Here is a 26049-nt window from a genome sequence, read left to right as displayed (position 1 = left end):
TTAATAACTCACGTGTATATTCATGTCATCTTTTAACCTTGATATATTCCTCGAACAAATTTTTTTCAGATAATAAAACCAAGCATGAAGCATAAAAGTTGATTCGTAATTTAAAAAGTTGATATATTCCTTGGTATAAAAGTTGATTTTAGATATAGATCAATTAATATTTAAAAAATTCGCTCAATTGTGTTGTTGCAGTCCCAAACAGAATGAATATATATATGAATAGATCAAATAAGGCCATTCATCTCTGTTTAGGGATAACAAATGGGCCTTAAGTTCCATTGTGTTTTGGTAAAGAGTATAGATTATTCGAAAACAAACATTATTTTTCGATAAGCTAATTTCCGGTAACTATGATCAAGACAAAACATAGTTATTCTTATTTAATTGTTATTAATTACTAGATTTTTTATTTTTTTATTTAAAAATTAAATTAGGTGACCGTTAAACTTGCTCTTATCAGCAGATTTTAGAACCTTAAAATAAAATAATTTGATAAATAATTTTCTACTTTTTAATCAATTCCAAACAATAATTTATGGATTAGTTCCTTTTTTGACATGAAACTTATGGATTAGTTCAGCAAACAAACTATTTCTTACATACTATATTTATTTTAAATCAGAAACTGGACTACACACGCCTGTTCGGCTGCAGAAAATAAATTACTTATTCGCTTATAAGCCCGTACGTACTTATTGATGAGTGTTTTTCGACCCAGCTTATAAGTCGAATTTATAACTTATAAGCTGATAAGTTAAATGTTAGCAATGACGTACTTTTTTTCAGCTTATTTTGATTTTTCGCTTTTTTATTAACTTTTGTTTTAAAATTTTATGTTTTTATATGTCTTTCTAATTTAAAATTTATGAATTAAGACAATTATATTTAAAATTTATTTATTTTAGCTCAGTTAAGTTAAAAAAAATTTGACATTTAACAAAACAATTATTTAACTTATAAGTATCCATTTACTTATCACTTATAAGTCTCTTATTCATTTTAAGTAATAAGTTACTTATTTTAAGATTTCTCAAACGAGCACCTAGTTCCATTATATTAGTTGGTATTTCCATTCCCACTCCCCAAAGATAATTAAATAAATATAATTTTTTTTAAAAAGAAACAAACTTTTTTTATAAAATATTTGAGGCCAACAAAGTTGCAGTCATAACAAAGAATAATAACCAAAATTGTGGCGGATAAGAAAGAAGAAAGTTGTTATTATTGACTTTAGAACGGCAAGTAAACGAACGTTAACTAAGATTGCGACATTTTTTTTAATTATTCCACAAGGTGGCGCCAATACAACGGCCTCGTCCACCTTAACTAATTCTCAACGTCTTTCCAACATAAATACACGTAAGCCTTGTTCATATTTTAAAGTAGTTTCAGTTTATTACATGTAGCGGTTCTCCAACTTTGTGCGCAATTTAGACGATTCAAGTACGCTTGCTCGCCTGAATTTATCGTCGCCGGTCACTCTCCGTTTGTCGATTCACTTCGTATCGGTTAGATTATTTATTTATTTATTTATTTATTTTCGTGTTCATGGAATGTTTGCTAGTCCGTTGGTGTGCATGTAAATGTAATAATTTGATTTGTTAATTGTGTGTATAATTCTGCTCTCTATAAGTTTCTACTTTCTACATATGATTAATCTAGGGATAAAAACATGAATGGTTCCTTGTGATAACATAACTATGTTAACAATTGTGCTTCTTTCCGCGATTGTTAGTAGAATTCAACATAAGTTACGAAACATAATTAGCATGTTGTAGATGCACAATTCAATCAATAAGGGAAACCGATAACTCAACATGGCACTCGGGTGCTGAATTCGTGCATTCTTTTGCGAAGAGTTAATATAGATATATTACAGGTAATTTGAGTGTTCCTGATTTTGGAAATCGGAATTCTTCGGTTGAGATACCGATTTGCGATTTATCTGACGATTTTTAAAAAATCGGATAATTTATCGAAAATCGGTCAAATCGGACAAATATTTTTGACAGATTTTTGAGTGATTTATCCCGATTTCTGTAAGAGAGGTAATTTCCTATGCAGCTTCATCTCTCTGCTTGATTGTAATAAGATGGAGTGCTAAGAAACAAAAAATCAGACCAAATTGACAATTGTTTTATGCAGAATTGATAATTAATAAGTAAAAGACAAACTTTTCGGGGGCTCGAGTAATTTAAAATTCTATGATTTATTATTTTACCAAGCATCACTTTCGTTTGATTCTTTGTCCGGATGATAATTGGACTAAGAAAGGAAGTAGAAGATGAAGATACAAGTAAAAGAAAGTTTGTTGTTTTTGGGTGTAAATGTAAATGTATGTGTGCTTAAGTTAAGAATCCAGCACAGCAGTCCACTACAGTCCCGTGAGCCTGACAAAAGTTTGGTGGCCTAAACAAAAGGAAAAGTCACAGTAAGAAAAATAATAGTATTTTACACCGAGGAACAAGGGGTGAACCTAGGCTGAAATCCCGGTTAAGCGGAAAATTTTAATAGAGATCCTTTTTTTTTCCGAAGCCCGAATTTTGGTTAAAAAACTACAAAAAAAAAGGAGTATGAAGCCCCGGTTAGCAACAAAATATTGATGATATTTCTTTTTAGCCCGGGCTGTTTTGAAATCCTGGTTCCGCCACTGTTTTACAAACACATTGTGCTGGTATATATAGGAGCCATCTTATCCTGTGCACCCTTTTCTCTGTAATCTGTATTATCCTTCAACTCACTCCCTCATTTTCCCCACCAATCCTCTAAATTCTAAGGCAGAGGAGAACAATGCATCTTTTCTTTTATTAATCTGTTTTGTAGGACCATTTAACTTGTTTTATAGCTGTATTCTATGTTCTTGATTTATGTACATCTGCTATTGTCTGAATTTGATCCACCTAAACTGTGTTTAATGTTAATAACATGTCTAAAAGTGAATTTAGTGGCTGATGAAATTGTATAATAGATCTGAGTATCTGTAAAGTTGTATGTTCTGCAAGTCTGTAACATCTTTTTTCTTTTTCCTCTCTGTAGTATTCTTATTCCTACTTTTGGCTGTAAATTTGAGGTACATTATTGCAGATAAAAAGGATCTTTTGTTTTGCAAATTGGTGTTAAGTAATCAAATGTTGGAGTTTCGAAAAGGCTGATAATGTGTGAGTTAAGATATCAATGTGGTCCAGTTTAGAGAGTGTGGATGGATGTACTTGAATTAGATCAAGCATTATTGAAGCATTCAGCAGTGGAGTCATCAAGAAAAAATGAAACCACTAGCCGATCTAGGGATGTTAGTTCTAGGTATAGATCATCAACTTCATCTGCAGCTTCAGGTCCGAGACGGTGCCCTTCTCCGAGCTCTAGGGCAGGCACGGCATCGTCTGTATCGGTCCCTAAGAGAGCTATATCGGCTGAAAGGAAGCGGCCTGCAACACCACCTTCACCGCGGAGTCCATCTGCATCAGGTTATGATGCAGTAAAACCAGTACATTTGGCATCTAGGAAGTTAGTGAGCGGTCGGACAGGGGAGGGATTATGGCCTTCCACAATGCGTAGTCTTAGTGTTTCTTTTCAGTCTGATATCTTTTCAATCCCGGTTAGTAAAAGAGAAAAACCTGTTGCACAAGCCCTGTCTGATCGAAATCTGAGGCAGTCATCAAATGTAGCACATAAAGTGACTAGTTCAGTGCACGGTTCGCGAAAGCCTACACCGGAGAGAAAGAGGAGCCCTCTAAAAGGAAAGAATGCTCCTGATCAATCCGAAAATTCCAAGCCAGATGAAGACTTGAACACCCGGCAAGTGGATGACCACAGATTGCCTAGCAAAATTGGTGGAAGATCATCATTAAATGGTTCATCTAAAAGTGTTGATTTTTCTAGTAAAGCATCTAAAGTTTCGACAGCTTCACAAGGAATGGCAGCACCTTCTTTGAGGCGAATGTCCTTACCCGGTTCTTTCACAACACCCCTGCAGAAGTCGTCCAGTGATGTGGTGAGGCTCATGTCTCCCGATGGAAGTGGAGAAGTAAAAAGTGGGAATAATGTATTAAGGCTACCTAAAGTTATTTCTTCAAGATTGTTTGATAAAACAAAGTTAGTTTCTCCTGATGGAGGGCCTCGATCTTTGCCAGGTTCTTGCCCTGCATCACCTAATAAGACATCTATGCCTTCATCTTTTGTTTCTAGATGTCCCGGTCCAGCTCAAACAACCTTGAATTCTGCTCCATCTAGGGGAGTCAGTCCATCTCGGGCAAGACCATCCAGTCCCTCCAGACAAGCTAATGGTTCGACATCTGTACTGAGTTATATTGCTGATATTAAAAAGGGAAAGAAGGTCACAAGCCACATAGAAGATGTGTGTCAACTGAGGATACTGTACAATACACATTTGCAATGGAGATATGCCAATGCCCGAGCACATGTTACACTAAGTTATCAAAAATTAACTGCAGAGGTTTTAATTCTAATCTTACGAAAATCCAAGATCCTTCTTATTCTGTTTCTAAATGTATTTTCGTAACAAACCTGTGTGTTTATCTGTTTCCCTTGATGATAGAATTGCAGTAATATTATGTAAAATTTAAATCTTGTTGCATTCTAAATCGTGCAAATCATTCTTTGAAATGTTCCCAAGCACGAGTTCTTTTAATTGATTGCACAGAATGTCTTGTTGGTATATACTAATTGTCTTCTATTGATCTGCAGAAAACATTGATCAATGTGTGTAGATCTACCTCAGAGCTGAGGGTTTCGGTCATTGAGAAGAGAATTGCACTCCAACAACTGAATCTGAAACTGAAGTTGGCCTCTGTTTTAAACGAACAAGTAAACTTCCTCTTAGTTGTAATATCATTCAAGGCGTTTAGTTCTTTTTGAATTGGCATATGAAATTCTAAAATTATACCATTTAAAAATAGAAAGCTGAGCATTAACATCCGGTAATCACTTTTGTATCTTTGAGCTCATGCTTTAACGCGTGTGTGATTCCCCTATGAACACTTGTTTTAAATTAGAAATATACTTTGTGCATAATGAGATTTTCAAGAATATTGTTCACGAAAAGAAAATGATAATTGCCAAAGTTAATTCAGAGAAAATTATATGGTCGTTAAAGAGTCACATGATTCTGCATTCATAAATCACTCATGTAATCAAAAGCTGTCATCAGTTGCTTCCATTCTTTGTTGATTATCTCTTGTTTGCTAGGGTGTTTACTGATTAGCAAGACTAAGTAATTAGTTCAGTAAGATATCTGCCTCATCTCTAATGTCTACAGATGTTGAAAGTTATCATGCCTTTGAATCCTAGTGATGATATGGATGGGCTTGTTGTGTATTGTAGAACAACCAATAATGTTTAAGCACTGTCCTGCGGAACAAGCTTTGTCGGGTCTGACATGCATATAATATGCTTCTTTGAATTGTTATCAGTTTTCACTGGTTTGTTCCTTTAAATTTTTATAAGAACACATGTACAGTTGTTTTCTGGTTGATTCAACAAAATCTGGATTGAAGATCATATGATTGCACCCCAAACCCCAAGATCCCCAACCACAATCAGTGCATTGTTTACATCTGTACCTGTTTCATCATCTATTAATTTGAAACAATGCACAGCTGATAATTCCTTTAATGCATGATGTCAGGTAACCTACCTTGATAGATGGCATTCACTCGAAAAAAATCATAGTTGTGCTGTATCAGGGGCTATTAAAGATTTGCAGGCAAGCACTCTCCGCCTTCCGGTCACAGAAGGAGCAAAGGTATGTCATCCCAAATTTATTGAGATCACCAGAGAAGTAATAGCATCTAATTACTTTGTAAATTCTACAGGCAGATCTTGATACAGTGCAGGCAGCTATGTGCTCAGCCTTTGATGTAATGCACACAGTGGGATTATCCATCTCTTCTGTACTCCCAATGGTGAGTTCAATAACTGATGCTTTAGATGTAACATAACCAGAATGTTTCTAGTTTGAAATCGTTTGCTTATATGTTTTGCCAACTGAAGTTACGTTGTACACTTGAAGTTGAAGTTGCCTATAGTTTTGCCTTTCTTCTGATTATGATAAAGTATCAAGCATTTATGCACCAAGAATAATTTTGATTCTTTAAAAAATGTGCATATGGAGATTATTATGTGAATGTCTTCTTCTGAGCTAGCCCCCTTCATTCACGATGAAGTACTAAGTTTTTTAGCCTGAAAAACAAATTTGATACCTTTAAAAAGTTCACTTGGAGAATTCTAATGAATCTGCTGCAGTCCAAATGGGCCAGTCAGGCAATTAAGTTATTTTCTGTTTAGACCCTTGAACATCTGAAATATACTCCCTTCTGGACTTCAAAAAGGCCTACTTAATACTGTTCTTGAACGCTCCTAGCAGGAAACTTGCAAGTGTTGTACCAACTCCTTGAATTATCATACATTCTAAAAGGTATAGGTCCCGTAATAAACTAAACGGTCTAGGGCTGGCCTGCATTAGGTACTACTGAGGTATTCATGAGGATAGAACTATAGAAGCATGTTAGTGTTGTTGGACAAAGTCAGCCAACCAAAATAGTCCTGCCCTGCCATGGTCATATGGTCCCTCACTGCCTGCTGCTTTAAATTTCTGATTGCAACGTTTAGTTTTCAACTTCGAATGGTTAGACCTCTAAGACTTAAAGATCACATTGACTATAGAGTTAGGGATCACAAGCACAGTCTGCCTGGTGCAATTACTGAAATTACACTAGCTGTGCAACATTTTCCCTCGTCTGATCAGATATTTGGAATGTCATGTCATTCCCAGGCAGTTTCTGAGTGTTTAGCATCAATCTCTTGCAATGTCGACATGATTTCATGTCATCGATAATTTTAGAAATTTTAATATGGTCACCGAGTAATTCTTATATCGCATGGACAGGTTGAAGGGGTGAATTGCTTGGTTTCTGAACTTGCTAATGTAGCAGCGGAGGAAAGAGCCATGCTTGACGAATTTGAAGCTTTATTGGCAACTACAGCTGCTATGCAGGTGAGAAAAGTTGTAAAGATGTTAATTCATTTCATTTCATCAGAAAATTCTCATTCCACTTGTACTCTGTATTTGTATACCGGATTAATCTTGCTTTCTTCTCTAGTTCTTACATGTATGACAAATATATTTGTGTATCGATTGTCAGGTAGAAGAAGACAGCCTTAGGACGCATCTCGTACAGTTGAAACAGAACTGGGGAGTGGTAAATGACTGATACAAAAATGACCCTTCTTCTTTGCTACTACCAGATACTAACCTAACAACAGCAGTAAGGTCTGCCTCAACAGATGATATACAACTACTAGCCACATAGGTTACAGCAAGTACATATTTTCTTCTTTTTGGGGGGTAGAAAGATGAAAGTTATTGTTTTCTTTTCTTTCTTTCCTTGGCGCCATCTTGTTAAAAGCTGTAATTCTTATATCAGTTGCCAGAAAAGAAATGCAAATGAAGCAAGGAATGAAGTTTACAAATTGATGTATGAACATACCCTTTGTTTGCACAAAAGTAAATTCTTAGTTCAGTGATGATGTTGCAATGAAGAGGAGAAAGCATGTCTGAAATTCATAGGAGCTATTTATCGACAACGTTGTGCATATAATAAAACTTGAATTCAAAGAATAATGTCACTGATTTTCTGTGACATTTGGTAAAACTCACTTCTTCAAGTATAGTTTGCTATTAACACCAAATGAAATGGTCCACATTATACACAGTTTACACACACTACAACAAAGGACAGAAGATTTAATAACTTGGTAAGCAGTAGAGCCTTCGTTGTATTTAAAGATAAACAGAAGCTACATATCATACACTAAAACCTATACTAGACTGTGAAAACTCTGTTCTAGTAGAAAAATAGATTGAAGCTTTGTCCTGCTTTGCAAAATTAAAACCAGAATCGATATTATGGTTAAAATCAGACAGCAGCTGAAACTTCATTCGCTGATGTTTCATTCTTCTTTGGAGATTCCGGAGGTTTCTGTACAGTAACAACTTTATTTGGTACCATTACCAGAGTCATGCTTCTTTCTCTGAAGCTTTTGCTCTCTTCAACTGCAAGCTGCAATGTAGGCCGATAAAAAATGCAAACAATTCAGTAATGAGAAAAAGGGAAGAGCTTAAATATGGATAGAGTAAATACAGGAGAAAAAATTGTGCCTATAATCGAAACCAGCAAATGAGACGCAATACCATTTTAGTACGCACTATTGATGTATGATCAAAAAATTCATATAATACAATTAACAAGGATACATTTCCAAGAAAAAGTAATGCTTAATTTGTTCCTCCTCATAATTTGCAACAAAGCTCCAGACTTATGTTATAAAACTCTTGCTCATACCTTTTTTTTCATGTGGAGATTTACTTTAAAGATATACTAATAAATACCTCTCCAATGTCACTCTGGAAACGTCGAATAAGCTCAATAGCTTTATTCCTAAAGTCACTTTCACGGCCCTTTAATTGCACGACAACTTTAACCTGCGCCAAGAAACCAATATATTGACAAGGAAGAACAAGTGTGAAGATATTCTGCATTGTGAATATTTGGAAAAACCTTATCGCCAGCCTTCAAAAACTTCAGAGCAGCTTTCAAACGCACAGAATAGTCATGAACGTCAATATTGTAACTGCCAACATGAGCAAAAGGAAGAATTCAAGAATATGACCACTTTTAGTTGTAGTACTCTGTGTTTATAAAAATTAAGACAGATGAACTAATGAGGTATTCATATAATCACACGTTTCTACAAAAATGAGTATTAAATTCTTTAAGAAACTCAACTCTTACCTTTTTTATAACTGCGATCAAACATTAGCATCAAGGGTGGAAGTCCACGAATATATATAGAGAGAGGGAGTATATCTCACGGTCACTTAAACTGACGTAGTCAACAATTTTGACAAATGCTTAAAAGGTCCTAATTCACTTACCTACAACCGACATGTATTTGTAATGTAATGCATTTTTTATAGGTAACACGCTGAACATTACAGAGCAAGCGTATCCAAAAATTGTAACTGTGACTACAGAACAAGTATTCACAATTACTTGTAAATTGATATAAACCACATTCTTCCCTGTCCCCTGATAACTAAAGATTTCCCTCGTCAAGCTGAGCAGCTATTTCAAAAATTACCAAATCTCAAGATTTATTAGACCTTTTTTTACATGTGAACCTGCCGAAGCTAAATATTTTCATTCATCAGTTTGTGTTTAGTTTTTTTCATTTCCTACAGGATAGAATCAAAGAATTACAGAGGACAAACTACAGCCTTTCAACTGGAAGGGCATGCTATATTATATTATTTTACTCGATAGCTATTTTACAATAAGCAACAAAAAGACAAAAGTCAGTCAAGAATATGCCAGTGAGACCGTACTGTAGGACTTACCCCATTTTTAGTTCCTTCAGATCCATGCGATGGGCTAAGAATTCAAGTGTACACTTAGTCAGCATATTCTCTAGCAACTGAAGCAATATGCACTTTAAGGTAACAATAACATTATATAGAAGTCATTTACCAGCACTTTTCTTTTGCTGATCTCTTTTCTTCTTTTGCTGCTCATATTTGAATTTGCTGTAGGAGTGAAAAAAAATTGCTAATCAATACATTACGGCTCCAAAAAATTATATGACATATTAAAATAAGAATCTAATGATAAGCTTCGATGCAATTATAGTATTTCATTCCCATGTAATAATATAGATAATAAGAAGTGTAAGTAACCTTACTTGTAATCCATCAATCTGAGGACAGGAGGATCAGCATCTGGAGACAGTATTACCTATAAAATGTAAAAAGAATTAATTCCACTACGATGGTCCAAAACTTGACTTCTATAAACAAAAGCTGAATTTTTTAAGTACAGTAAACCGCTTTTGGTATATACAAAAAATTTGAGCTAATTGGCACAAGTAATGCTTATTATAACATCAACTTGCTAACCATAGACCTAAAGAATTTTTCCCCATAGATTTGTATATATATTTACTAAATCTCCTGCGGGGGTTGGATCCCTATGCTGCATATTAAGTATAGGAGCCAGAGAAAGAAATAAATGTGGTTTCTGAAAAAATGTACACAAGATGAGCCTTCGTAACGAATATAGACATTTTGCTCCTGACTTATAAACTAGCTAAAACCCACTCCACGGTAAAAAATACCAGGCACAAACTAAAAGTTGACCATTTGCTTTTACGCAATCTTGCCAATCACCGGAAGCAACCGGAAGCAAGTGGGCATATTTCTTGCTCATAATTTGCGTAGTAATTCTAATGGCACTACAGTGTATTTCAAGTATTACTAACTTTCAAATCATGCCTAATGTCTTCATCCAAGTAAAGAATGCCACCTTGTTACACCAAACTGTTCTCACATGTACTTTTAAAAGCAACGAATCTCTACATATTTATAATTTTAAGCCAAAGCCACTCTCCTAATACCTTCAAGTATGGGAGAATTGATCATTTACAAATGGGATCAAAGATTATTTGACCCAGCGATCTCAAGTTTGATCCTATAACTATAACATCAATATTCCCAAAATTTATTTATGACATTAAGAATGAATAATATAGTCTCAAAGATGGGCTCATGTGGTTCACTCTTCAATCCAAAATATATGGGTTTTAAAGTGAGAGGTGCTACGACTGGGCAGGAGAGTGGGCCAGGATTGCTTACGTATGCTAGAAGGACTAAAGGAGCTAAAAGGAATTAAAATACAGCAGGGGTAAAAGAGTAATTGCAGAGAGAAAATATATTAGGGTTTGTGTGAGTAAGGAAAGGGCATTGAATTATTGAGTATTGAAGTGTAGTGGCTGGAGAGTACCACCTCCCAAACTGTGGCTAGGTTCATTTCTAATTCCTTCGTATTGTAAGAGAATGCAATTGAATTATATCTACCCTTTCAATTAAATCATTTCTGTGTATGTCTAAAGTAGCTCTGTTCAGATTTATTTCCATTGTTATACGTGTTAATTAAGTCGGATTGGATCGAGTCTCTAGCAAGGGGTCTCCTAATACCTGATGTTCTTGGGAGAATTGGTAACATAAAAGCCTTCTATCCATTCGGAAACTTTTAGAAGCACGTAAAATGATACTGAACAATTGTTTCGACCAACTCTTTTACTACAAGGTGTACAGGTTTTCGAAAATATAAATGAAAATTTTATGTCCTTTTTTATCTCTATAACTAGACAGGCAACAGGAGTGAATGAATTTCTCCTGATATTGGTGGCAAAACGGGGGAAAACAGTACTTATATTTTTTGACATCTAATACTAACATGCCCAATTTCACAATGTAAGATGGGTACATTTTTTTTAATATAGAAGTGCTGGAATATCAACCAAGATGAGTTAAATATAAGCCATCAAACTAAACTTGGTGCGTTAGATACTATTACCAGCACTGTAGGTCTTTTGGCATAAAAGCTTACAGAGAAAAATTAACATCCAATAAGTGCCGTCAAACTAAAAATAATGTGGTTAATTGGCACTACTACCGGAACTGACAGTCCTTTGGCATAAAGGTTTATAGAGAAAATCAACTTCCATGAATTACAAAAGAAATCTGTATCCTCCAAATTTCTCACAAGCTAGAAAAAAGCAATTTGAACCTCCTAATTATAACGACATCATAGTGCCAGAAGATTCTCTCTAGCCTCACAAGTCACTACCATTGACAAGATAATAGGTATTTGATTTGACAAATTTCACGTATCAAAGAGTTGTTAGCAACTAGTACTCAGTTCTAACCGGGATTCAATAAAACAAATGACATTTAAACTATCAAAGAAGTAAAAAGACGACAACTTTATAGAACGGGGAGAACAATATAATTAAAAAAACAGATAATAAATAAGAGACTGAAGTTCCTGAGATTACATCAGGAAATTTCCTGAGTTAACCTTATGAACTTTATTCTCACATTGTTTACGGGATGCAAATACTTACGAGGTCAAGTTCCGCATCCTCAGCCCTTTGAAGAGCCTCATTCTTAGACACTATTCCAATCTACAAACATCCATAAAACTTCTCAATAAATTAAGTAATTGGGTGACTCAATTACATGAACATACAATATTATATAAACAGAAAAATGTAAGTACCATGTTCTGTTTCTCATCAATGAGCCTCACAGTATCAGACCTATTAAAAAACCAACATTAAAAAAACATTTTTAATTACAATATTAACAAAAAAAACAAGAAAATGAAGTAAAATATAATTATCAAGAAAAGTACCTAATAGAAGAGATATTAAGGGCTTGATCATCATCATCAGACCCACCCTTTCGATTACGCCTAGAGTCGCCGGAGCTAGGACGGGGGAAGTTTCCGGCGCCGCCGTAACGGGCGGTGACGGAATTGTGAGAAATGGAAATAGTTGATGATTGTGAAAAAGAAGAACAAGGGGTTGTTTGAAATTGAAAAATACGAAGTGGGTAGAGATTAGATTGGGAAGATAAGTTGGGAACAGTGAGTCTTGATGGGAAGAATAAGCTACTTGTGCTGCTAAGCGCAGCCATGGCTATTGAGCTTTTGTTATGGCTTGTTTGATTTTCTTTCTCCTGCTATGTTAATATATGAGTGGACAACATTATCCATATTTATTTCACAAACGCCTCAATTTAAAAAGTTCTCACTTTGTCATGATTCTCTTGTTAAAAAAACTTATCTTATTCAAACTTACATTTTGTTTTTGTTATTGCATTAAAAATATGGTTTTTATTATTAAGGGTAAAACTTTTAAAATAACATTTTGTTTTTGTTTTTGTTTTTTGTTTGAAAAGAAATTGGAGTTTTTTCAAAAAGAATATCTTATAAAAAGATTTTTGATCGTTTTAAACACTTGTTAGGTCACACAACACTGTAGAAGAGGGTTGAATATATTGTTATTACAATCAAATCGATCTTGAACACAAGTAACAGTAAACAGATATATTCAATATAATAAATTCTGTTACAATGAAACTGTTATCTCTCAGTGATGAACAAATATCACTAAGAGCTGCTAGGTTACAATGAATAATGTATCTCGATAATGATAACACATATAGTGTAAACCTATATCTGTGTTTATATACTACACAGTTACAAGATAACTTCTAATTGATATGGAATATAATTCTGTCTCCTAAAATATATCAATCTGATATCTTATACAAGTCTTCCAGTCTTCTAATTCTTTCCATGCATATCTTCTTTTGTTTTAGTCACGATCTTCTACTGTTAATCAGTTTCCTTCCTTAACTGTAAGTCCTCCCGTACTTCAGTTCTGATATGACCTTAAGTCCTGATATGAAGTTCTGACTTCCAGTAAGTACTGATTCCAGTAAGTCCTGATATTTCCTGTTTGTTAAGATTTGAAAACTAAACATGAAACATATAAGACATAACATCTCAAATATATCTAATAATCTCCCCCAACTTGTAAATTATGCAAAATATACAAGTTAATAGATTTGATGATGTCAAAAACATTTAAGTTTAAATGCATAAAGAATTTATCTGAATAACTAACTACAACTTACAGTCCTTGTAGCTTTTACCAATCTCGCTGAGCCAATCTGAATTCATAATGATTCTTAACAAAGTGTGATATCAGCTTTTCTTCTTTAATCATCAGGACCTGAGAGAGTGTAGTCTTGACTTGCTTCATCTCTTCATTCTGACTCCCAATCTGATAGATTGCAGTCCTTATAGCAGAGATATGGTTTCTTTCTAAACCATTGTCCAGTTTTATTACCCTAGGATGAGAAGAGTCTTCATTGTAGCATAGACATTTCTCTTTCAGTATTACCTCAAGCTTAGCATAATCCTTCTTCATAGGAATTTCACTTCCATCATCTTCAACAATACTTGGAATGAATTCTGTAAATCTTGAACCAGAATTTCTTGCTTTATCTCTGATGGTCTTCAATATGAAGTTTGACCATCTCCTGGTAATATTAGACTTTACCTCTAAAAGGTAATGAAAGAATTGAAATTCTTTCGGAGTTTTGTTCAGTACATCTGATTCTGACACCTGATATGTCCTTCTATCTTCAAGAAATAGAATCAGATTCTCTTTAATGTTGTGCTTATCATGAGCATACAGTACCACTTGAACAGAGATAACCTTGTTAAGGTGTTTCTGAGTAACTTCTTCAAGAGGTTTGTCAGTTAGTAAAAATGGATCTCTTGTAGCAACTTCAAGTCCTGTTTTGATTTTAGCTTCATCAGAACTCAGTCCAGCCCTGTCTCCTGGTTCTCTAGCATTTAACCCAATAGACATGAAATCAGACAACAATTGGCTTTTCTTTGGATCTGATGGTTTGACATTTTTCCACAGAAGTTTCTTTTTATCAGCTACTTCCATTTTGTCTAAATCAACTTGAGCACTGTCAGAGATTGACTCCTTGACTTTATCAGAACTTGCTGCTTTTGCTTTTGCTTGCTGTTCTTCACTCTGAACAACTTGGGCTTTGTCAGAGGTTGTCTTTGATTCTTCATAAAACTTCTTTCTTTTCAGAGTTTGAACATCTTCTTCAGTCAGGGTATCATCATCATGAATTGTAGTTTGATAGACAGGATCTATCACAACTGAAGGTATTTTCCTCTTTTGAAACTTTGTAGGTTCATCAACCTTTTCCTTTCCTTTCCATTTAGGATCAATCTCAGATTGTGATCTTGTTTTGGGCTTTGATGCCTCAGAAATTGTCTTCTTTTTTATCACAATGTCTTTCTCCTTAGGCCTTGGAGGTTTCTTTGCAATAGAAGCTTTTAGCTTTAGATTTGTCTTTTCAGCTTTAAATCTAGCTTCTTCCTCCTTGAGATTATCTAAATCCATTCCTGGATTATGTTTCAGAAACAATCTTCAAGCAATTTCTTCATCAAGTGTCTAAATCTTTGGATCCTTGTAGTTGACAGTAGTCTGCTTTCCCTTGAGCTTCAGAGTTTGCATGAACTTTTGAGAATCCTGACTTCCACCTTGTATCAGAACATCAGGCTTTGTCAGACTTTGCTCATCAAAACTTGATCTTTGAATTTCAGTACTTGCTATTAGATTTTCAGTTTGAGTAGCTTCAGAACGTGTCTTCTTTTGAATAGAAGATCTGCTTGCATCAGAGTTTAGTTTCACTTTGCTGCTTTGTTTACTCTGAGCTTGACCTCTACCCTGACTAGGGTTTCCCTGGTCATCAGTTTCATCATCTGTCTTCTTCAGTATTTGATCATCTGAGCATTTGGACTTAACTATCTTCTCCCCCTTTTTGACATCATCTGATAGTAGGAGTGAGAGAAGAAGTTCTACTGAAGTTTGAATTTCATTCAATTGATCCTGTTGAGAAGCTTGATTTGCCAGAACCTCAGAAATTTGGGCATGTTGCTTCTCTTGAGTTTTTTCAATTGCTTATACCTTTTCAGAAATAGGTCTGATAAACCTCTTTTTGTCAAGCTTGGACTCCATTTCTAGCTTATCAGCTTTTTTTAGAAGCTTATTAACCTTTTCTTGAGTTTGAGAGTGAAGCCCTTGAAGATGCTTGGTAGAGAGAGCAGTGATCTTGAGCTGTGTCTTGAAATCAGAATTTGACAATAAATCATCAGCTTTTGACACATGCTCTGTCAGAATGTTAGAGCTTGGAATGAATTCAGAATCATTCCACTTCTTGGTCCACTCAACCCCTCCGTGAGTATCCTCCCAAGGAACATGTGTAGCTTGCTCTACAAACTTCTTAATCAATGTTTCCTTTCCCAGAATGGGAGCTGGAGTATCAACAGAAACACTGTCTTCAGAACTTGAAGAAGATTTATTATGTTCTGACAGAACAACAGTGTGTGAGGCAACTGGAGATTCAGGAATAACTTCATTTAAATTCTGAGCATCAGAATTTATCTCCAGATTTGGTGTAGATGGTATCTCAGCATCAACATTTAAGATAGGAGAATGAGTTGGAGATTGCTAAGTTGCTGTTGGTGGAGCTTCCAAATATAGAATAGAAGGAATGTGCAGCCTATGAATGTCAATTTCAGGACTTAAGCCTGAATCTTCAACTGTAATATCTTCATGAAGAGGAAAGACTAGAGGTGTAACCACTATTTCAGGAACAGTGTCGTGGTCTTTATCTGGAGGTGGCAGAGATTCAATTATAATTGGCTCTTTTGAGATCAGAGATTCCTGATCCCCTTTCTCAGCTTCTGCAGTATCTTCAGATGGAGATTTAGCATTATACCTTTTTGTCCTCATTTTCTTCAATCTCCTTGCCAATGAAGGAGTTGTTGTTGCAGCATCAAAGCTTATAGATTTCCTCTTCAAGGTATCAGAACTTTGAGCTGCAGTTTCTTTCCGAGAAGTAACATTCTCAGCTTCAACTGTCACAGGTTCTGAAGCATGAACTTGTGCTTCATTTTCACTGTCACTTAGGATATGTCGATTCAAATTCAACATTTGTTGGTCAAATTAGCACAAATTATTAGTAACCACAACTTTAATCAAAACATTCATCAAAAAATACAGTTTAAGAGGATGAAGTAAAGATTAATAGGTTTCAATGATAACATTCACATTCACATAGTACGCGAGAACAGAGATTAAATCTTGCAATCAAAATAATTTCGTTAAAATTTCCAAAGAGTACATTCATGAAATTTATAGATTACACGCAAAATATTACAAGATATCCTTTACTAAGATAGTGAACATCAACAGCCTTAGTCTAAGAAGGAAAGCTATCGATTAGTTCCTTCTGCTGCTGACAAAAAGCACTGCAAGAGGGATGATCCGTTCTTACTGAAGAAGAGCCTCCCTTCGTTCTTCTTCCAAGTGATTTAGATGGAGTTGATAGTCCATCAGGAAGAACAAGAGATTCGTCTGAACCTCTTGTGGAATCATGTTCCATATCTCAGCAGGAATGACAGTGATGTGCCATTCCTGTTCCCAGTTATCACAGCTAAACTCGACATTGAAGGTGTGTTAAGAATATGTGTATTAGTTTGATGATAAGTTAAAAAAAACACTTAAGTAGAAATCTAGTGTTTGTAGCCTCAACGGATAAGACCATTTTGGCTATCCGTTGAAGGAGTAGCTTTACTTAGAAATAAGTTTAGTATTGTAGCACATTTCATTCTCTGTATTTAAGTTATAATTCTTAGATGTTGTGGGAAATTATCAGTCATGTTGACTACTAGTGGATATGCAAATAGGAGGGCTAAATATTTCATGCCTTGTAATTTTGTATAAGTGAAGTAGTATCAACTGATATTAAAGGCCTTCAACGGATGAGAAACAAAGCTTCAACGGATGTCTCTAAAGCTTCAACGGATAACATCCATCAACGGATGAGTGTTTCAACGGATAAAGCTTCAACTGCTAATGCATCAACGGATAAAGCTTCAATGGATAAAGCTTCAACGGATAAAGTCATCAACGGATGAAAGCTTCAACAGATGCTTAGTTCAGTAGCAGTTGATAGTGACAATTCATAAGCTGATAGAGGCACATGGGTTGACAGAGACAAACTAGAATGTGGCAGCCTCTAGGAGGAATCAAGAAAATACAGCATTTCTATTCTGGTACAAACAAGGAAGTATTCAAAGATTCACAGCTAAACCTAAAGTGCATTGGATAGAGAAATGAAGAAGAAACATGTGAAGAATTTTTTAATTGTATTTTACAGTTTTGTCTTTACTTGTAAACTTGGTGATATATAAACCAAGTAGCAGCTAGTAATTAGGTGGTGAATTTTCCAGAGCTGTTTAGAAAAATCCAGAGAGAAAATCATATAGTTTGTACTAGGACGCAGCTTTGATTTAATTCTTTGAATCACAGATTTTCTGAAATAGCACATCTCTGGTAGAACAACAGATCCACCAGAAAAGTTTTTAAGTTCTTTGTGTTCTTTACATTTATGTTTGAATATATATCTGTCGGTATTAGCTTCAAGCAATTCACACACATTTGTTCACTAAAACACTTAGCCTTAGAAACTGCTCAAAACTTGAAAAAGTTTTGAGATTTACATTCAACCCCCCTTCCGTAAATCTCATTGTTAGTCCACTGGGAATAACAATTGGTATCAGAGCAAGCTCTTAACATATAAAGAGTTTAAAGATCTATTCTGCTAACATCATGAGTAAGAAGGATATTGGTGTAAAGATTCCAATTCTGGAAAGAGATAACTATCATCACTGGAAAGTGAAGATGCATTTACATCTTCTCTCTCAAGATGAAAGCTATATCAACTGCATTGAAAATGGTCCTCACATCCCTCACAAGGTGGCCACAGCTGCTACTGCAATAGTTGCTGTAGGACAGTCTATTCCCAAGCCAAAAGCAGAATGGACTGTTGAAGATATTGAAGAGGTTCACAAGGACAAGAAAGCCATGAACATTCTGTTTAATGGCCTAGATCAAGATATGTTTGACAATGTCATTAACAGCCAAACTGCTAAGGAAATTTGGGATACTGTGCAACTTATCTGTGAAGGTACTGAGCAAGTTAGAGAAAACAAAATACAGCTTCTCATTCAACAGTATGAATATTTTCATTTTGAAGAAGGAGAATCATTGAATGATACCTTCAACAGATTTTAGAAACTGTTGAATGGATTGAAGATGTATGGCAGAGTGTACCAAGTCAAGGACTCCAATTTAAAATTTATGAGGTCTCTACCAAAGGAATGGAAGCCTATGACTGTTTCTCTAAGAAATTCTCAAGATTATAAGGACTTCACACTTGAAAGATTATATGGAATTTTGAAGACCTATGAACTTGAGATGGAGCAAGATGAGCTGTTGGAAAAGGGAAAGAGAAAAGGAGGATAAGTTGCGCTTGTAGCTGACAATGAGAAGATTGAAGCCAGGAATGAGGAAAAGACAATGCCAAATCTCAAAATTGGCACAAGCAAATCAGAATCAAGCAAGGGAAATGAGCAAGTAGCTGAGGATGAAGACAATTCCAGTCAAGATGACTCTGATGATGTTGATGAACATCTGGCTTTTCTGTCCAGGAGGTTTGCAAAGATGAAATTCAGGAAAAATACAAAATTCACTAAGTCAAACAAGAACATGGTGGACAAATCTAAGTTCAAATGTTATAACTGTGGCTTAAGTGGACACTTTGCAAATGAGTGCAGAAAACCATCCTCTGATAAGAAGAAATTTGAGCAAGTTGATTACAAAAAGAAATATTTCGATATGCTCAAACAAAAGGAAAGAACTTTTCTGACTCAAGATGATTGGGCAGCAGATGGAGTCAATGAAGATGATGATATGGAATATGTCAACCTAGCCCTTATGGCTAATTCTGATGAAAATAAAACTAGTTCATCAAGCAACCAGGTAATTACTACTGATCTCTCTCAGCTTTCTAAGATTGAATGCAATGAAGCCATAAATGATATGTCCAATGAATTATATCATTTGCGTGTTTCCCTTAAATCACTAGCTAAAGAAAACACAAGAATCAAAGAGAATAATTTATTTTTAAGTGATAGGAATGTTGTGTTAGAGAATCGGGTAATTGAGCTTGAAAAGATTAAAATTAAATGCTTGACTGTTGAGAGTGAACTAGAAGAAGCTGTTAAGAAAGTAGAAATTCTTTCTAAACAGTTAGAAAGTGAGCAAGAGGTAATCAAGGTCTGGAAAACATCTAGGGATGTTAGTGCTCAGATTGTCAAGGTTCAGGAAATTGAATCATTCTATGAGAATGCCTGGAAGAAAAACAAAAAAGAATTAGAATTAATTGATGGATTGTCAACGGATGTGGAATCAACGGATGATGAAAGTTATCTGTTGAAGGAAGAAAAAGAGCAACCGTTGAAATCTCATCAATTAAAACAGGCAAGTGATTCTAAAAAGAAAAATCTCAATAAGAAGATTGGTTCAACTTTCAAGAACTTTGTCAAAAAAGGAGCTAGCACATTCAAAGATGCCAGTAAGGTGAATATAGGACACATGACTTTAGATCAGTTGAAAAATAGGTTTAAATTGGTTGAGGATAAAAAGAAAACTAAAAGAAAATCTAATAGAAATGGGAAGGTAGGGATTAACAAACACAACAATTACACACCTGATAAGTATGCTCCTAGAAAAAACTTGTGTGCATTGTAAAAGTGTTAATCATCTATTTGATAACTGCAAATCTGTTAAGAATGCTCTCATGCCTTTAACTCCCTCCATGCCTAACATGTCTATGTCACCTCTGAATGTTATGCCTGTTATGTCTCATCAGAATCCTCATGCACATTTTGCAAACATGCCATATGTTAATAATCCTTATTTTACTGCATTCAGTATGTCTCAGATGCCATACAACATGCCTATGTGGAATAATATGTTTGCACAATCTATGCCTTATCAAATTCAACCAAATGTGCTAAATGATTCTGTGACTAACCCTACACTTCAACCAACTACATCTGAGACCAAGGTTGACCCAAAGTTACCTAAGTCAAAAGATGCAGGAGGAATGAAGTCTAGGAAAAAGACTAACAAGGATGGACCCAAGGAAACTTGGGTACCAAAATCAACTTGATTGATCTTGTTGTGTGCAGGGAAAAAGAAGGAATCTATGGTACTTGGACAGTGGTTGTTCAAGAAACATGACAGGAGATTTCACCCTGCTCACAGAGTTCAAGGAGAGAGCAGGCCCTAGCATAACCTTTGGAGATGACAGCAAAGGGTTTACTATGGGATATGGCTTGATTTCAAAATAAAATGTCATCATTGATGAAGTTGCATTAGTTGATGGTCTCAAACACAATCTATTGAGCATCAGTCAACTATGTGACAGAGGGAATACTGTTTCCTTCAATTCTGAAGCCTGTGTTATCACAAGTAAGAAGGACAACAAAGTGGTTCTAACTGGAGTTAGAAAAGGGAATGTGTACTTAGATGACTTCAACTCTACAGATTCAGAATCAATTACTTGTCTTCTTAGCAAAGCAAGTCTAGATGAAAGTTGGCTATGGCACAAGAAGCTGCCCCATTTGAATTTTAAGATAATGAATGATCTAGTCAAAAAGGACTTAGTTAGAGGAATCCCTCTAGTGGAATTCATAAGGGATGGACTGTGTGATGCTTGTCAGAAAGGAAAGCATCATTCAGTAAGAAGCTTGAATCAGCAATTGATGAACCATTACAACTGCTACACATGGATCTTTTTGGACCAGTCAATGTATTGTCAATTTCAAGGAAAAGATATTGCCTAGTGATTGTAGATGATTTCTCAAAGTTTTCATGGGCTTATTTCCTTAGATCAAAGGATGAAGCTAGTGAAATCATTATCAATCATATCAAGCAAGTCAACAATCATCCAGATTTCAAAGTAAGGAATATCAGGAGTGACAATGGAACTGAGTTCAAGAATACAACCATGAAGTTGTTATGTGAAGAAAATGGGATTATGCATGAGTTCTCAGCTCCAAGGACTCCACAACAAAATGGTGTGGTGGAAAGGAAGAACAGATCACTAATTGAAGCTGCAAGAACAATGTTTGAAGAGTCAAAACTCCCAACATACTTTTGGGCTGAGGCTGTTAACTGTGCATGTTACACTCAGAATATTTCTCTAATTAATCAGGCAAAAGGCATGACTCCCTATCAATTGTTCAAGAGAAGAAAACCAACTTTAAACTTTCTGCATGTCTTTGGTTGCAAATGCTACATTCTAAGGAATCAACCTGATCACAAAGGGAAGTTTGATGTAAAGGCTGATGAAGGAATATTTGTTGGTTATTCTGCTGGAAAATCATATAGAGTCTACAATCTAAGAACCAAAATATCATGGAATCTGTGCATGTTGTGTTTGATGATAAAAAGATTGATGGACTAACATATGAGGGACATCATGAAAGACTCAAATTTGACAACATTGAGATATATTGTGATGATAGTGAAGATGAGAATGATGGAGAAGGCACCTCGAAAAGAATTCAAAATCTGCCTTTGGATAATGCTCAGAATGCTGCATCCGTTGAAAGTCATAATTCAGCTTCCATTGATAGAAGCAATGTAGCATCCATTGAAAGACAAAGTGCATCATCCGTTGAATTTCATAATGAAGCATCCGTTGATCACAGTCTGTCAGCGGATAATCATTTCACTTCATCAGTTGATAGAACTCCCAATTCCTTTCAAAGGATCAGCAACTCAGGGGGAGTTTCAACCAATCAACATTCTATCTCACATCATGACAATACTGAGGCAACCTCATCTAAAGCTAATCTACCACCTCAAAGGAAATGGACCAAGAATCACCCTTTTGAACTGATCATTGGTGATGCTACATCTAAAGTGCAAACTAGAAGGGCTACTCAAGATGAATGTCTGTATAGTAGCTTTCTATCACAGGAGGAACCTAAGAGAGTGGAAGAAACTCTATTGGATCCAGATTGGATTTTAGCAATGCAAGAGGAGCTAAACCAATTTGAAAGGAACAAAGTATGGAAGCTGGTACCCAAGCCAAAGAACAAGAGTTCTATTGACACAAAATGGGTATTCAGAAACAAGATGGATGAAAATGGCATTGTCATAAGGAATAAAGCCAGATTGGTTGCTAAAGGCTATTCTCAACAAGAGGGAATAGATTTTGATGAGACATTTGGTCCAGTTTCCAGACTTGAAGCCATCAGAATCTTTCTAGCCTATACAGCTCATGCCAATTTCAAGGTCTATCAAATGGATGTCAAGAGTGCATTTCTGAATGGGGAATTGGAGGAAGAAGTTTATGTAAGCCAACCTCCAGGATTTGAAGATCCAAATTTTCCAGACTATGTGTATTATCTGATGAAAGCACTCTATGGACTAAAGCAAGCACCTAGAGCCTGGTATGAGACTTTGTCAAAATTTCTTCTAGATAATCACTTCACAAGAGGTACTGTTGACAAAACTCTTTTCTTTAGAAATGTTAATGGCTCTACAATACTTGTTCAAATTTATGTAGATGATATTATATTTGGTTCTATAGATGATAAGCTTTGTAAAAAGTTTGCTAAGTTAATGTAAAGTAAATATGAAATGAGCATGATGGGAGAGCTAACTTATTTTCTTGGTTTACAAGTTAAACAAGTTAGTGGTGGAATTTTCATTAGTCAAACTAAATATATTTATGATCTTTTAAAGAAGTTTGACTTAATGGATTGTTCATCTGCAAAAACTCCCATGGCCACTGCCACCAAGCTTGAATTAAACAAGGCTGAAAAGTCTGTAGACATTTCAAGTTATAGAGGCATGGTTGGCTCACTTTTATATTTAACTGCTAGTAGACCTGATATAATGTTTTCTACATGTCTCTGTGCTAGATTTCAAGCTGACCCTAAAGAGTCTCACTTAGTGGCTATTAAAAGGATTTTCAGATATCTCAAAGGGACTCCAAATCTAGGAATTTGGTACCCTAGAGAGTCTGGTTTTGATCTAATTGGCTACTTAGATGCAGATTATGCAGGTTGCAAAATAGACAGGAAAAGCACAACTGGCACCTGTCAATTTCTAGGGAATAAGCTTGTGTCATGGTTCAGCAAGAAGCAAAATTATGTTTCAACATCAACAACTAAAGCTGAGTACATTGTTGCTGGTAGTTGCTGTGCACATGTACTGTGGATGAGGAATCAACTATTTGACTATGGACTAACTATTGACAAAATTCCTATATTCTGTGACAACACAAGTGCCATTGCCATTACTGAAAATCCAGTGCAGCACTCAAGAACCAAGCACATTGACATCAAATACCACTTCATAAGGGAACATGTGATGAAAGGTACAGTGGAACTTCATTTTGTTCCAGGTGAAAAGCAGATTGCAGACATATTTACCAAGCCACTTGATGAATCAACATTCACAAGATTAGTAAGTGAGCTAGGTATGCTTAATTATTCATAAATTCATGTCCTCATTATAATCTGCTTTGAAGCCTGAAATGAATTTGTGGCAAGAACAAAGTTGGCTTTAAGTAAAGTTTATTCTATCAATGGATATTCCCTATCCGTTGAAAGCCAAAATTGTTCTATCAACGGATGTTCATTATCCGTTGAAAGACAAATACATTTCCGGTAATTTTAGCCTTCAACGGATAAAAACAATGTTAATCTTCAATGGATAACTCTTTACTTCATCCGTTGAAGTTTCACATCAGTTACTTTAAGTGAGTCACAGCCGTTGATTCGTTTACTTAACCGTTGATATATATATACACAGTTGTATGTATTTGTATTAAAGGCAGTTTTCAGAATTTCTTCAGTTTTCTTTATTCTCAAACGGTTGTAATTTACTTAAAAGTATTATTTAATCATTCTATTTACGTTTTAATTCGAGAAAGTATAAAAGCCCATTGAATTCTTATTTTCACTTTACGCTTTCTTGCAATTTCTTACTCTCTTTCTCTCCCAAAACTCTCAATCTTTTCTCTGCAACCTCTACTCACAACAATGGCACCAGTAGTCAAGATTATGTCTCAGTCTGGCTTTGTTTATGAAAAGAACAATTTCGTAGCCTTGGTGGAAAAGAATGAAGCCCACTCAGATTATCACAAGATGATGGACTTCATCAAGAACTGCAAACTAAGTTATGCAATGCTGGAAGCCCCAACTATCTATTGTGAGGTAATTGAGGAGATTTGAACAACTGCAGAGTTCAACTCCACAGATATGACCATTACTTTCTCTCTCAAAGGTAAGGATTACTGTATTAACTGTGATGATATACAGTCTTGCTTTAAGCTACCTGAGAATAATGCCATGACACCACACACTGATAATGATGTATCTGCTATGTTAGATTCCATAGGCTATTCTTTTGATTCTGCTAGTTTAGGGAGCATTAGAAGAAAGGGCCTTAGGAAAGAATGGAGTTTTCTTGGAGATGCCTTTATCAAGGTTTTCTCTGGGAAGATTAACAATTTTGATGCCATAACTTCATCTCTTGTTAATATGCTCTATATGCTAGTTTCTGATAGGTACTTTAATTTTAGCAACTATGTCATGCTAGAATTAGGTTCCAGGTTAGGTAACAAAGCTAATAGACCTCATAACATCTACTATGCTAGATTCTTTATGTTATTGGCTAACCATGTTGCTGAAGGTTTGGTCATAACTAATGAGAGCAATAAACTCAAATGCTGGGCACGAGAGAAAAGGGTCCTTGCAGACCTTTTGAGAATTAACCTCAACAGCCATGTGCCATTGGTAAATTTACCAATAATGAATGCACCTCAGGTAAGTGAGGTAAATACTTCTGCAACTCCTACCTCTTCCAACCCCATTGTTTCTTTTCCTTCTAGTGTGGCAATGGAATCTGTATCTTTGTCCCAACAGATTCCTACCAAAGCCACCAAACCTAAAATTCCAAAACACAAGTCAAAGAAAACCACCTCTGTTGTTTCTCAAAAGACAACAGTTGTAACAACTACCATAAACCCTGAAGGGAGTGAACATGGTGTGTGTAATAACCCCAATTTTTGAACTTTTTGTAGCCCTTATGAATAGTGTTTTTGCTGAATGAGAAAACTTTTCATGCCACACTATGTAGGGGTTCTGTTATGGATATTCTGAGATTTTATTAGTACTCTATATGGTATATAAGTGTATGTAAAGATCGTCAGAATCCAATTCCGAACACTTTGATTTTTCCCAGAAATCCACTAGATACTGAAAGAATTGAGTATAAGGTAACAGGATAAAAAGGATTTAAATAAAAGGATTATAAGAAAGGATCATAAAAGGATTATAATGTATTGAGAAAGGTTAAGGAAACCCAAGTAATAAGATCCCGGGTATGATCCCTCAAACGAGAAACGAGAACGAAAGTTAAGCGAACCGTATAACAGATCAGCGGTCATTAGGCAAACAATTAGAAGCTAATCAAAGAGATTAGAGGGGATGATGTCATCCAACAAATGAGAAGAGGGCAAGAAAGGGATGATGACATAGCAATATGACATAAGCATGACATAAGGGGAAGGAAGTGTGGTTGGTTTTTAACCACACAATTTTCAAGGTTAATAAGGTAATTAACCAAAAATAAATTAAAAACAACCAA

The 26049-nt window shown here is 35.4% G+C and overlaps 2 protein-coding genes across 2 annotated transcripts; one reads left to right on the top strand and one right to left on the bottom strand.

The window, feature by feature from the left end:
- Positions 1-1373: 1373 nt before the first annotated feature.
- LOC141708854 (AUGMIN subunit 8-like) lies at positions 1374-7547 on the top strand. Its single transcript, XM_074512665.1, has 7 exons — positions 1374-1517; positions 3094-4462; positions 4714-4833; positions 5654-5770; positions 5841-5930; positions 6914-7021; positions 7170-7547. The coding sequence occupies exons 2-7, from the start codon at positions 3209-3211 to the stop codon at positions 7236-7238; spliced, it is 1758 nt and encodes a 585-aa protein (XP_074368766.1). The 5' UTR covers positions 1374-1517; positions 3094-3208; the 3' UTR covers positions 7239-7547.
- A 137-nt stretch (positions 7548-7684) lies between these two features.
- Positions 7685-12624, bottom strand: LOC141708855 (translation initiation factor IF3-2, chloroplastic-like). Its single transcript, XM_074512666.1, has 9 exons — positions 12279-12624; positions 12144-12183; positions 11989-12048; positions 9766-9818; positions 9555-9610; positions 9425-9458; positions 8586-8658; positions 8417-8509; positions 7685-8087 (listed from the first exon to the last, which is right to left on the bottom strand). The coding sequence occupies exons 1-9, from the start codon at positions 12560-12562 to the stop codon at positions 7944-7946; spliced, it is 837 nt and encodes a 278-aa protein (XP_074368767.1). The 5' UTR covers positions 12563-12624; the 3' UTR covers positions 7685-7943.
- Positions 12625-26049: the final 13425 nt, after the last annotated feature.

Source organism: Apium graveolens, chromosome 2 (genome assembly GCF_009905375.1).
Source record: "Apium graveolens cultivar Ventura chromosome 2, ASM990537v1, whole genome shotgun sequence".
Classification (NCBI taxonomy): domain Eukaryota; kingdom Viridiplantae; phylum Streptophyta; class Magnoliopsida; order Apiales; family Apiaceae; genus Apium; species Apium graveolens.
The sequence above is the reverse complement of the archived record's forward strand: the minus strand, read 5'-3'. Positions and strand labels throughout refer to the sequence as shown.

Bases quoted from the DNA above. Each gene is read 5' to 3' on its own strand.
- LOC141708855 (XM_074512666.1), bottom strand. From the start codon at position 12,562: ATGGCTGCGCTTAGCAGCACAAGTAGCTTATTCTTCCCATCAAGACTC. The intron at 9,611-9,765 runs GTAAGGTTACTT...TCACTCCTACAG, and splicing joins CTCAGATTGATGGATTACAA to CAAATTCAAATATGAGCAGC. The intron at 8,510-8,585 runs GTTTTTCCAAAT...TTCTTGGCGCAG, and splicing joins TTTTGAAGGCTGGCGATAAG to GTTAAAGTTGTCGTGCAATT.
- LOC141708854 (XM_074512665.1), top strand. From the start codon at position 3,209: ATGGATGTACTTGAATTAGATCAAGCATTATTGAAGCATTCAGCAGTG. The intron at 4,463-4,713 runs GTTTTAATTCTA...ATTGATCTGCAG, and splicing joins ATCAAAAATTAACTGCAGAG to AAAACATTGATCAATGTGTG. The intron at 7,022-7,169 runs GTGAGAAAAGTT...ATCGATTGTCAG, and splicing joins CAACTACAGCTGCTATGCAG to GTAGAAGAAGACAGCCTTAG.